This window comes from Mobula hypostoma, chromosome 22 (genome assembly GCF_963921235.1).
Source record: "Mobula hypostoma chromosome 22, sMobHyp1.1, whole genome shotgun sequence".
Lineage (NCBI taxonomy): Eukaryota > Metazoa > Chordata > Chondrichthyes > Myliobatiformes > Myliobatidae > Mobula > Mobula hypostoma.
Window position 1 is genome coordinate 55,240,295 of NC_086118.1, and position 13,578 is coordinate 55,253,872.

General features: G+C 43.2%; 1 protein-coding gene across 4 annotated transcripts in view; it reads left to right on the forward strand.

Annotated features, from left to right (window-relative positions):
- The window catches only part of cep112 (centrosomal protein 112), a 553,075-nt gene that overhangs the window by 525,976 nt on the left and 13,521 nt on the right, over positions 1-13,578 (forward strand). For all 4 annotated transcript variants that reach the window (XM_063030627.1, XM_063030631.1, XM_063030630.1 and 1 more), the window contains one exon: positions 10,055-10,156. In XM_063030627.1, coding sequence (XP_062886697.1) covers positions 10,055-10,156 — 102 coding nt within the window. The remainder of the gene's footprint in view (positions 1-10,054; positions 10,157-13,578) is intronic.

Consider the following 13,578-nt stretch of genomic DNA (forward strand, 5'->3'; position numbering starts at 1 on the left):
GACTATAAAACACAACATCAGACTGAAATAGAAGGAAAACTGAAGCTAGTGCTTGGGTCTGAGTTACAGAAAGAATATGTGATTTAGAAAAAGGAAGAAATCAAAAGAAGACAAAATATATTTGTTAAAAGTCTCATTAAGGTAAGTAATGTTTATCTTGTTTTTATATTAAATCAATATATCATGTAAAAATGCTAATTAGGTCTCTATTAACATATTTTACAAGAATTGAGTGGGGGTACAAGAGTTGTATGGCGCATCTGAACTCGTGCGTGAAAAAATTGACGCATGGAATGTAAAAGGTTGGCCGCCCCTGCTCTTTAGCATAGTATTATGATTCCCCTGGTGGTGATGGGAGTTTCTAAGGCCGCGTGAAAGATAAGGGAAGTCGGTGGGGGCCACTCAGAAAGGGCGCAGCTGAGGGATTACAGGCTTAATTTAAGAAATGAGTTACAGTACTTATTATAAGCATTTGCTCCTTAGTGCCTCATCATTGATTACAATGACCTCCTAATCACCTCATCCCTTGCTAATCCACTGCTCTCTTAGAATTTGCGCGAAGTGAGTTATAGTTATTGAAAAGCAATGTGACACTTCTGTATTTGGTATATCATGAGAAATTGTGTTATTTCCAAGTCTGGCCCACGCATTATTGCTGTTCATTGTTGTAGTACAGTGTTAGCTACTACAATTCCCATACTCTAATCATGCAGTGACGCAATTCCTGTGAATTAGGGTATGGTGTTCATTGGGATGAAAGTTCAGAACCTGCCCGCTCAAATTGTCTTTCCATAGCCCTCGGACCAAATGAGATATTACTGTCCCATTTTATGTACCTTCAGGCAGAGAGTCAGGTTTTACCTGAGCTATGATGATGTTTGTTGACTTTCCCATTTGTTGACTGAAGTGCTTGAAGTTGGAATTAAACAACAGCCGAGGTCACAAGAGATTCTGCAGATGCTGGAAATCCAGAGCAACACACACATACAATGCTGAAGGTCAGGCAGTATCTTTGGAAATAAATAAACGGTCAACCTTTTGGGCCAGGACCCTTCTTCAGGACTGGAAAGGAAAGGTGAAGACGTCAGAATAAAAAGGTGAAGGGAGGGGAAGGAGAATAGCTAGAAGTAGATAAGTGAAGACAGGTGTGTGGGAAAGATAAAAGAATGGAGAGGGAGGAATCTGATAGGAGAGGAAAGTGGACCACAGGAGAAAGTGAAGAAGGAGAGGCACCAGGGGAAGGTGATAGGCAGGCGAGGAGAAGAGGTAAGAAGCCAGAATGGGAAATAGAAGAAGGGGGAATGGTGAGGTGTAAAACATTACCGGAAGGAGGAATAGATGTTCATGCCATCAGGTTGGAGGCTACCTAGATAGAATATGAGGTGTTGCACCTCCACCCTGAGAGTGGCCTCATTGTGGCAAATGAGGAGGCCATGGACTGGCATGTCAGAACGGGAATGAGTATAGGAATTAACCACTTTTGGCAGATAGAGCAGGGGTGCTCGACAAAACAGTCCCCCAATTTAGGTCAGATCTCACCAATGCAGAGAAGGCCACATTGGGAGCACTGGATACAATAGATGACGGCAGCAGATTTGCAGGTGAAATGTTGTCTCACCTGGAGGACTGTTGGGGCCCTGAATGGAAGTAAGCTAGACAGTGAATGGGCAGGTGTAACATTTCTGTTGTTTGCAGGGATATGTGCCAGGAGGGAGATTCGTTTGAATGCTTGCTGTTGCACACAGAAGTTAGGTGGCCCTTAAAAAGAAACTGCCTGAAATGATTTTATATGCTTTTTGAAACAGTGATAAAATTCTCTGAAGATTCGAATGTTCATTCGGTTATGAACTCAAGAATATGAGGCTTAACATCGCTTATTGCTCAGAATTATTCGCAAAGTTTAATGAAATCTGTCTTCAACTGTAAGAAAATAATGTGAATCTTATCAAAGTCAAATCAGTCATCTCCACATTTCAGTTCAAGTTAACCTTATTCAAATGCAACGTCGTCCATTGAGATCTTTTCCAATTTCCAAGCCTCTCTGAGTTGGAAGAGAAAGAAAGAATAGCAGATGATGATCTTCAAGTATACTGTGCCCACCTGAGTGAGCTGCACAGAGACATGTCAGAGAGATTTCAGGATGAGGATCTTCTCTCAATCCAAATTCCAGATTGGGTAATAAATCCATTCCTGAACACTCGTAATGAGGATTTAACAGGAAGGATGGAGGAAGAACTGATCTCACTACAAAATGACTGAGGTGAAGCCAAGGTTCAAAAAATCATATCAAGACTTTAGGTTGCAGAAAGAAATCTCTGAATACTATTCTGCACTTTGGAAAGAGGAGAAGATACTGTATTCTTTATTGCCTTTCCAACATCATATATAGTGGAGCATGAATTCAGCACAGTCAGACAACTTCTTTCAAAACAACAAAACAGTGTGCAAATTACTGAACGTGCAGATCTGAGACGGCTCCTGAGTAACATTCAGTCTGGTGTTGAGAAGCTGATATCACTGCACCAAGCTCACCCAATTTATTAAAAGGTGAAAAAGTAATAAACTAGTGAATTGTTGGACTGCTAATGTATGCTCTAAAATTTTGTTGATAATGGCTGGGGTCATCCATCTTGTAAAGACACTGCCCAGAAGAAGGCAATGGCAAACCACTTCTGTAGAAAAATTTGCAAAGAACAATCATGGAAAGGTTGTTCACGTCATACGACATGGCACACAGTGAACAAATGAACATCAAAACATACAGAGAGATGCAGCATTTGTGTTAACAACCAACTCTGCCTAAGGATTTGCTGGGGACAGCCTGCAAGTGTCATCACCTATCCTGGCTCCAACATGGTATGCACACCATGTTTAGCACAGAGCACTCTGACCCCTGGACTCCTGCCCTGACCTCTAACACTTCCATATCCCTCTCCCCCAACTCCTCGCACTGCCGCCAAGACCATCCCTACGAGCCTAAAAGAACAACTAAATCTGACCCAGGAGCCTAACGGACATCTCAGCTTGGCAACCTCCTGACCAGATTTTTATCTCTACTTCAGTTGATTGGGCATGACTGAGGCTGAAATAATGATGCAGTGATATGCTGTTAGCAGCAATTTCTCAATTCCTGTATTACTTCACACCTTTACAGAAGTGTTCTCCCTCCTGCAGGGAGTGTTCCGCCATACATGTCTGAGTAGCAAGCATAGCAGTTAATGGTCTTCCTACTCATAAAATTTATTTGCATTGTTTTTCCTGATTGCTGTGATAAACTGAGGTGATTAAGGCTTTTTATTATTTTATTTGGATCATCACTGTGGTATTTTCTCTCTCACTGTTCACCACTTGCTGTCCTTGAGCTTTGGCACGGCTTCTTTCGATGAGGTATTCAAAAATTGTCTTGCAGGATCACTTTGAAGTCCTTGCCTCTTTGGAAGGAGTCTGCCTTTTTCCCTCAGGGTTTGTTAAATTCGAGCAGGAACTGGCAGTATCCACCCATAATTGTGCATTGGTGTTAATCCAGCTCACTTGTGCAACAGCTCACAACATTTTTGTTTAAATTGTTCCTCACCTAAGGGAAGGCATCTGCTGAAAATTGTAAGAGCTGAAAAGAAACAGATGAGAACTACAAGATAAGCTGTTATAAGAATAAGAATTTTTTTTGATTCTACAAAGAAGTTATAAACTAAGAGACTTAGTTTTGGGTTAGAGGCAAATTGTCTTCATCCGAACAGTGGTGGGTATTTAGATCCCTGAGTAAGAGAGATAGAAGCCCCAAAATACTTAACTCAAGAGATTTTGCAGATGCTGGAGAACCAGAGTAACACACACAAAATGCTGGAGGAACACAGCAGATCAGGCAGCAGTTATGCTATGGAATATTTAAAGTATTTAAAATATTTAAAATGTACCTGGATGAGCATTTGACTGCCACGGCCAACTGGACTTCATACCTACAGCTGGGATGTGCCATGATTGAATGGTGGAGCAGACGCAATGGACTGAACCATCTAATTCAGCCCCTATGTCTTATGGTCTAAATATCCCTTGCTTTTAGTTTGCCTGGACAACGTGGGCTGAACAGACTTGTATAGATTGTAGTGTAAATTTCTGTAATTGGGAGAAGGAAGACAGCAAGGCAAAGGAGTTTAAAAAGGGTTGAGGTATGAGTAGACTGGAGATAACCTGGGAAATACAGTGTCGGAAGAAGAAAGAAGTAATTAGATTAGAGAAATGGAAAATGTTGAGAAGCCAGCAACTGAGCTAAGTTAAAGTGAGGTAAGGCTGGGGAAGAAGTTGAAAGCCAGTGGAGATTTAAGAGAACAAGGGTGAAAGAGTAATGAGGTTCCAAAGTAATTGTATTAATGGGAAGCAAACTGTCTGGCAAAGTGGTAACATACCTCTAATAGCCCTAATTCTCAAATTTGTATGAATTCTTACTCCCATTTGTAAACCCTTACCCCCTTGCTCCTCTAATCTCTAGTCTCCATTGTCCCACTGTTGGCAACCTTGTCTTCAGCTACCCAGATACTAACAATTTCCTTCTTAAACCTCTCTCTTCCTCTTCCACACCCTCCTCCTCCTCCCCTCCCTCTCTCCCTTCCCCCTCCTCCCCTTCCCTCCTCCCCTCCCTCTCTCCCTGCCCCTCCTCCTTCCCCTCCCTCCTCCCCTCCCCTTCCTCTCTCCTCCGTTTTACCTCAAATTCTATAATTCTATTGAATAATAACATTTTATCTTGAACAAGATGAGGATAAAATGGGTTGAAGATGGCTCTCTGATGTCATTTTATTCAGAGTATTTCCTGAATTTGAATTCAGAATCCTCAAAAACATCTAATGCTATGTTTCAACTAAAAATGTGCTCCATCCCCAAACCCACCCTTAGCTCACCTTTAACTGCAGCTGTAAATCTCAACAAGGCGTGGTTCTTGTCCCCAGAGAATAAGGTAATTTGGTGCCAATGTCAGAACTCACTGAGGTTTCACGGAGTCCTCACTGACAAGACAGCAGTATGAGGGGGTGGGGTGAAAGTGGGGGGGGGTGGGGTGTCTGATAATCTTTTGAAGCCAAAACCTGATGTTACAAAACATTCTCTGCAGTGGAAGTTTTTTTAAGGATCTGTTTGCTGTGCTCCTTATTATCACACTGTGTTATAAGAATATGTTGCAGATCTGATTTCTTTTGACATTCTTGTTTTGATGGGAATCGGATCTGTGGCTTGCAGACTTCAAAGATGTAGCTGCAGTAACATGCTTTAGAAAGATGCAGAATAGGCTGACAGAAAAGAAATCTCTGAGCACCCTACTGAAAGCTGCCTCTAAGAAATTGTTCTCAACCCTGACCACAGCTCGCGTTTGCTAACTCAGATTTTCAGACTAGGCCCTTTTGGTTGCTGAAGTAGAAGTTGTTTGCACAATGTAATAAACAGGAGAGGCCATTGACATTTTTACACAGTGTTGCTTCTACATTGTCTTCTTCCCTTCCACCCTCCTCCATGCCAGATCTAATCTCTCTCTTATTCAGATTCAGATTTATTTATCACCTGTACATTAAAATATGCATTATTTCCATTCCCAACCAACACACCCAACTAAGAGCTGGCCAGTGCATGCAGCCCATAAATGTCATCGACATAGTACATCGACCGTGTTCAGCAGAACAACATAAGTAGCAGCAACAGCAGCAAAACAAGCCCCTTCCCACCCACCCATCCCCTCACACACACTGACAGCACTCCAACCGCAAGACAGGCTAGCCCCAGACTTCCAGTTCTTGACTCACAGGCCTCCAACTTCCAGTCCCTAGCCTGGAATCGCAGACATGGGCCTCTGACCTCTGGACAAGCTGACCCAAAGGCTTTGACCTTCAGGCCTCCACCTCCTGACTCACTGAACTCTGGACTTCAAATTCTCAAAATCCTTAAATATCAAATTCACTTTAGAGTTGTGCTGTGTTTCATTGAAGAACAGGGAGTTCTCTCCAGTTTCATAACCAAAATTTATCCCTCAATCAATGGCATGAAAACAGATTATCTGGTTGTTATAAGAACACAAAAAAATAGCATAAAGAGAAGGCCATGTGGACCCCTGAACCTGCTTTGCCATGCATTTCTACTTTACTGCTTGATCCATTTAACCTCTGGTTCCTCTAAAGTCCAAAACTCCATCTCTCACACTCTTGAGTGGATTGAAGGAGTCAGTCTGTTCAAGTCTCTGTTAGAGAACTTCAAAGGTTCATAAATGTTTGAGGGAGGAATTGGAGTCAGGTTTATTATCACTGATATATGTTATGAAATTTGTTGTTTTGTGGGAGTAGTACAAAGCAAGACATACAAGTTAACCATAATATAAAAAAAAGTAGTGCAAAAAGAGAACAAAATCATGAGGTAGTGTTCACAGGTTCATGCACCGTTCAGAGATCTGATGGCAGAGAGAAACAAGCTGTCAGTAAAACATTGACTGCGGTCTTTAGGCTCTGTGCTTCCTTCCCAATGGTAGTAACAAGAAGTGGGTATGTTCTAGATGGTGAGTGTCCTTCATGCTGGATGCCACTTTCTTGAGGCATTGTGTCTTGAAGATGTTCTCAGTGGGGGGGGGAAGTTGAGCCCACGATGGAGCTGTTTGAGTCTACAACCCTCTACAACTCCTTTACAACTCCTTTCGATCCTGTGCATCGGAGCCTTCATACCAGACAGTGATGCAACCAGTCAGAATGCTCTTCAACATACATCTCTAGAAATTCACTAGTCTTTGGTGACATACCAAATCTCTTCAAACTCCCAACAAATTAGAGTTGCTGGTGTGCCTTCTTAGTGATAGATCCTCCTAGCTGTTGACGCCCAGGAATTTGAAACTGCTCACGCTTTCCACCACCCACCTCTCAATGAGGACTGGTGTATATTCTTCCAACTTCACCTCCTAAAGTCCTGCTCAGGGAAATTCTTCCTCATATCATTCTTTAATGATGACTCTATATCCTAGGTCTCTGGAATTCATTCTAGATTTCCCACTGGAGGAAATATCCCTTGACATCAAGCCTGTCACATGCCTCAATATTTTATGTTTCGTGAAGCTATTCAAATTCTTCTAAATTCCAAAAAGTGAAGACCAATCTACTTAATCTTTCCTCATCAGATAATGATGTAACCACATTGTTGTGGGTCTTGCCATTGGAAAGATGGCTGCTGTATTTCAAAGGCTTCAAAGTGTGTTTAATATAGTATGTTTAGTATAGTGTGCATACAGCATACAGGCTGAAATTCATTCTCTTCACAGACATCAACAAAACAAAGAAACCCCATAGAACTATAGAAACATTAAAGCCCTGAAGCCCCCTCCCTATCGCATAAGCAGCAGCAAAGGCATCTACCCCCTCCCCCACCCGCACCGGCAGAAGCACCAACCCCCCCTCCCCTCCCACCATGCAAGTAGGTGCATTATAACAGTGATTATACTTTACAGAAGTAAGTTTGCTGTAAAGGATGATTTGAGGTGAAAGGTGCTAGGTAAATGCAAATTTCAAAGTTCAAGGAAATTTATCATCAAAGTATGTATATGTCACCATATACTACCTTGAGATTCATTTTCTTTCGGGCATTTACAGGAAAATAAAGACATACAATAGAACTTACGAAAAGCTATAAATAACAAAGTCTGACACACAACAAATGTGCAAGAGAATAAACCACTACAGATAGTAAAAAAAAGTAAATAAATAATACTGAAAACATGAGTTGTAGAGTCTATAAGCTGTGGAGTCAGTTCAACACTGAGCCGGGTGAAGTTATCCACGCTGGTTCAGGAGCCTGACGGTGTAAGTTAAGTCAAGTCAAGTCACCTTTTATTGTCATTTCGACCACAACTGCTGGTGCAGTACACAGTAAAAACGAGACAACATTTTTCAGGACCATGGTGCTACATGAAACAATACAAAAACTACACTGAACTACCTAAAACAACACAAAAACTACACTAGACTACAGACCTACCCAGGACTGCATAAAGTGCACAAAACAGTGCAGGCATCACAATAAATAATAAACAAGACAATAGGCACAGTAGAGGGCAGTAGGTTGGTGTCTGTCCATGCTCTGGGTATTAAAGAGTCTGATGACTTGGGGAAGAAACTGTTACATAGTCTGGTTGTGAGAGCCCGAATGCTTTGGTGCCTTTTGCCAGATGGCAGGAGAGAGAAGAGTTTGTATGAGGGGTGTGTGGGGTCCTTCATAATGCTGTTTGCTTTACGGATGCAGCGTGTGGTGTAAATGTCTGTGATGGCGGGAAGAGAGACCCCGATGATCTTCTCAGCTGACCTCACTATCCACTACAGGGTCTTGCGATCCGAGATGGTACAATTTCCGAACCAGGCAGTGATGCAGCTGCTCAGGATGCTCTCAATACAACCTCTGCAGAATGTGGTGAGGATGGGGGGTGGGAGATGGACTTTTCCCAGCCTTCGCAGAAAGTAGAGACACTGCCGGGCTTTCTTTGCTGTGGAGCTGGTGTTGAGGGACCAGGTGAGATTCTCCGCCAGGTAAACACCAAGAATTTGGTGCTCTTAACAATCTCTACGGAGGAGTCATCGATGTTCAGCGGAGAGTGGTGGCTTCGTGTCCTCCTGAAGTCAACAACCATCTCTTTTGTTTTGTTCACATTCAGAGACAGGTTGTTGGCTCTGCACCAGTCCATTAGCCGCTGCACCTCCTCTCTGTATGCTGATTCGTCGTTCTTGCTGACGAGACCCACCACAGTTGTGTCATCAGCAAACTTGATGATGTGGTTTGAGCTGTATGTTGCAGCACAGTCGTGGGTCAGCAGAGTGAACAGCAGTGGACTGAACACACAGCCCTGGGGGGCCCCCGTGCTCAGTGTGATGGTGTTGGAGATGCTGCTTCCGATCCGGACTGACTGAGGTCTCCCAGTCAGGAAGTCTAGGATCCAGTTGCAGAGGGAGGTGTTCAGGCCCAGTAGGCTCAGCTTTCCAATCAGTTTCTGAGGAATGATTGTGTTGAATGCTGAACTGAAGTCTATGAACAGCATTCAAATGTACGTGTCTTTTTTGTCCAGGTGGAGGGTGATGGCAATGGCATCGTCTGTTGAATGGTTGGGACAGTACGTGAACTGCAGGGGGTCCAGTGAGGGGGGCAGCAGGGTCTTGATGTGCCTCATGACGAGCCTCTTGAAACACTTCATGATGATGGATGTGAGTGCAATGGGACGGTAGTCATTGAGGCAGGACACTGAAGACTTCTTCGGCACGGGGATGATGGTGGCGGCCTTGAAGCATGTAGGAACAACGGCGCTGCTCAGGGAGATGTTGAAGATGTCAGTGAAAATATCTGCTAGCTGGTCTGCGCATCCTCTAAGCACTCTGCCAGGAATATTACCTGGTCCAGCAGCCTTCCGTGGGTTGACCCTGCACAGGGTTTTCCTCACATCGGCCACAGTAAGACACAGCACCTGGTCGTTTGGAGGAGGGGTGGTCTTCCTCGCCGCCATGTCATTTTCTGCCTCAAAACGAGCGTAGAAGTTGTTCAACGCATCTGGGAGGGAGGCATCACCATCACAGGCAGTTGATGTTGTCCTGTAGTTGGTGATGTCCTGAATGCTCTTCCATATGTGCCGCGTGTCGCCACTGTCCTGGAAGTGGCTGTCGATTTGCTGGGCATATGCACGCTTTGCCTCCCTGATGGCCCGGAACAGTTTGGCCTTCGCTGTTGTTGGGGCTGCCTTGTCGCCTGCTCTGAAGTCGGAGTCACGGGTCCTCAGCAGCGCACGCACCCCCTAAGATAATAACTGTTCCTGAACCTGGTGGTGTGGGACCTCAGCCTCCTGTTCCTCCTTCCCAATGGTAATAGCAATAGAGCATGGCCTGGATAATGGTGGTCCTTGATCTTGGATGCCGATTTCTGGTGGCAGTGCTAATAGCAGGACTTGCCACTTTTAACAGGTTTCCAAGTTCAATCTCATCATCAGCTCAATTTTGCCCATCTCATAACAGTATGGCAGCTTTTAGCTAAAAGTGAAAATTAATTGGCATTTTCCCCTTTTCAGATCATTCACATCCAGCAAGAGTATGAAATGAAGATCAAAGGCCTGATGCCGGCTGCAATTCAAAAAGAACTTGAAGACACCATTGTTTCCATGAAGGCTCAGGTAAATCACTGTTTCCCTACTAATGTCTGAAGCTAATGATCTGCTCCAGGAAGGATGTCGCTGTCTGTGGGTGTTAGTTACATTTCTATTGTTCATCCTCACAATGAGAGTTAGCAAGGTACTTTAGGTGAGCTTGTGGTAAACTACTGTCCATTTAAAGGGAAGATAAAGATTATCTTTATTAGTCACATGTACATACATCAAAACATAGAGTGAAATATGTTATTTGCATCAACAACCAACACAGTCTGTGGATGTGCTGGGAGCAGCCCCCAAGGTCTTCATGTTTCCGCGCCAACATAGCATGCCCACAACTAACTAACCCTAACCATACATTTTTGGAAAGCAAATCATACTGAGGAAATCCACATGGTCACAAGGAGAACGTACAAACTCCAGCCAAATAAAAACTAATATAACCTAACGGACCTCCAGAATGAATGGGTACAAGTAGAAATACCTGTTCTTATAGCCATACCCTTGATGAATCCTAGTACAGTTACCCACCTCATCAACTCCCATTTGCAGTGCATAATGCGCAATATTTGACCTCAACGAAGCTGACTAAGTTTCAGGTATGACAGGGTTTGACAGGCAGATAGCATTTGCTTTCCTTATCACTTACAGTGAGATTTATTTTCCATCATCTTTCCTGTCGATTGTATTCTGTGTAACATGTTGAGATGTCAGCACGGTGATAGTGCCAGAACAAATGATTAAGTTCAAGTTTAATTGCCATTCAATCATACACAGGTACACAGCTAAGCAAAACAGCATTCCTCCAGGGCCAAGATATAAAACATATACAGTCACACACATACATGTTGTTACAATAGCACATACAGTCACAAAAAAATATTGGCACAAGTATCTGAGTCGCATGGCCTGAAGATTGATGGCGCATGGGATGTTGTCCTGGAGCCATGTCTCTGCAAAAACAGGTACACGACAGTTCCTCATCTTGCACTGGTTCAGCTGTAGCCAAACACAATCCAGCTTGTCTTCCATGGAGCCAACACTGGAGAACAGTACTGACAGGAGATCTGGCCTGAGCGAATTCCAGCGTGCTCACCACACCCCTGTTCTCTCCCACACTTGTCTCTGGCACCTGCTCCCCGGCTGGCTGTAACAGGTGATGCCGTGGCATGAGGGCCTGATCCGTGCAACAACTGAGGCCACGCAGTTCCCTTGCCATCAGTCTCGCCAATGACCAGACTTGGGGTATTTGACATTACCAATGTCCAACAGAGTTTTACAATCACAAGAAAAATGTTTAAAGCACACATTTGCACAATTTGTTGGACCCAGAGAGGCTGCTGAGACCAAGCGCTCCACCATCTTACTGGGTTAATAGGACAGGTTTACCTCCTTGAATTTAGCCTCCTGTTATAATGAAATAAATACAAGTCCTTCAGCTCCAGAACAATGCACTGCGGAGTTGGTTGCAGATTTTCCTGCATTTTGGCCCTTTTTACCCACACCAGAAGTTGAATGAAACTGTTCCCAGTGCAAGTGAAACTTCTGATTGTCCTGATGAAAGGTCTTGGCCCAAAACATCGACAATTAATTCCTCTCCTTAGATGCTGCCTAACTTGTTGAGTTCTTCCTGCATTTTGTATGTGTTCCTGTGGATTTCCGGCATCTGCAGAATCTCTTGTGAAACTGAAACTTCCTTCTGTCAAATGTTGTGTGACAAAGGAACAACGTACAGTATTGAAAATCACCTCCATATTAAGTCTGGCAATAACTGCTCTATTCTAATCATCTATTCCACCTCAGATCCCCTGTGCACCAAGAATAAAAAAACACTCCAGTAAACTATTCCTATATATCAGTTCCAGAGAAACGAATTCCTGTTGTGTCATCTTACCCAAGAGCGTCAAATACTTTTTAAAAATTTCAGTAATGAGATTTTCTCGTAGCGAATGCTTTAAACAATTAAACAGGAGATTGCCGTGTGACATTATTGCAGTTTATCAGTAGAGAGATGAGCAACAATTATGCTACATACATTCTTCTCAAATCACAGATTTACTTTGCACTTTCTTCTTCATATTTCAGCTGCAAAATGAGGCAGCATCTGTTTTGTTACACAACCTTCAGGCACTTTTCACCTTACTGTACAAAGCTGTGAGGCATACTGGAGTGTTTACACTGGATAAGCCTCAGTGGATAAAAACATTTACAGCCTGGCAATGATTTGGGGAATGGGGGGGAATCACATCTGTGCTGCTGCTCTTTATTAAAGGGCTTGACAACGTCTGACAACTCATAAATTAAACAATACTGAGCTACTTGCCATTGTTGGCAGTAAAATCTTCAAACTAAGAACTTATCTGTGTGGATGTATGACAATTAAAAATGTTAGCCTAGAAATTTGTAACACACGTGAAAATCTATCTTAAGGCAGTGGAATAGGAGATTGGCAAGGCCCCACCAAACAGCAATATTGTATCATACATGTGACCCAAGTTTTTCTGAACAGGAGAATGTGTCATACACAAGGAAACCCCTTTTCTATGCATTGTATTGCTATTGCAATTGCAGATGATGAAGGCTGAGGAGGAATAGAATGAGCCATCAAAAGTACGAGGGTGATGAAGAGAGGCTTGCAGTAATAGGGAAGGGGTTGCATTGTTCAGGTTCCTGAGTGTTAACATCTCTGACAATCTATCCTGAGCTTAACGTGTTGATGCAATTACGAAGAATGCACGCCAGTACCTATACCTCATTAGATGTTTGAGGAGATTTGGTATGTCACCAAAGGAATTTCTGGAGTTGTACTGTGGAAAGAATTCTGACTGGTTGCATGACCGCTTGGTATGAAGGCACAGATCTGGGGAAACCTGTAGAAGCCAGCTCCATTATGGGCATTAGACACCCCACCATCAAAGACATCTTCAAAAGGTGATCCCTCTAGAAGGACATCCAGGACATGCCGTCTTCTCATTACTACCATCAGAGAGGAGGTACAGGAACTTGACACACACTCAAAGTTCTAGGAACAGCTTCGTTCCCCCCGCCATCAGACTTCTGAATGGTCCATTAACCAGTGAACACTACCTCACCAGTTTGCTCACTTTTTGCACTATTTATTTAATTTATATACATTCTAATTGTAATTTATAGTCATTTTTATGGGTTGCACTTTACTGCAGTTGCAAAAGAGCAAATTTCAGGACAGACAGTATGTCAATGATAATAAGCCTGATTATTTTGAACTAGCAGAAAAAGTGGAGGAATGTAGGTAATCACCAAGAAAGGACCTAATGAAGGTATCTACTCAGAAAAGGGAGGTGACTCACCCTCCCCAGCATCAGCCCTTTAAAGTCAAGCCACTTGTACATTGTATTTTATAGAACTGTTTTTCTATTCGAATTGTAATAACATCTCCTCCGCAGTCACCACCAGCACAGGTGCAC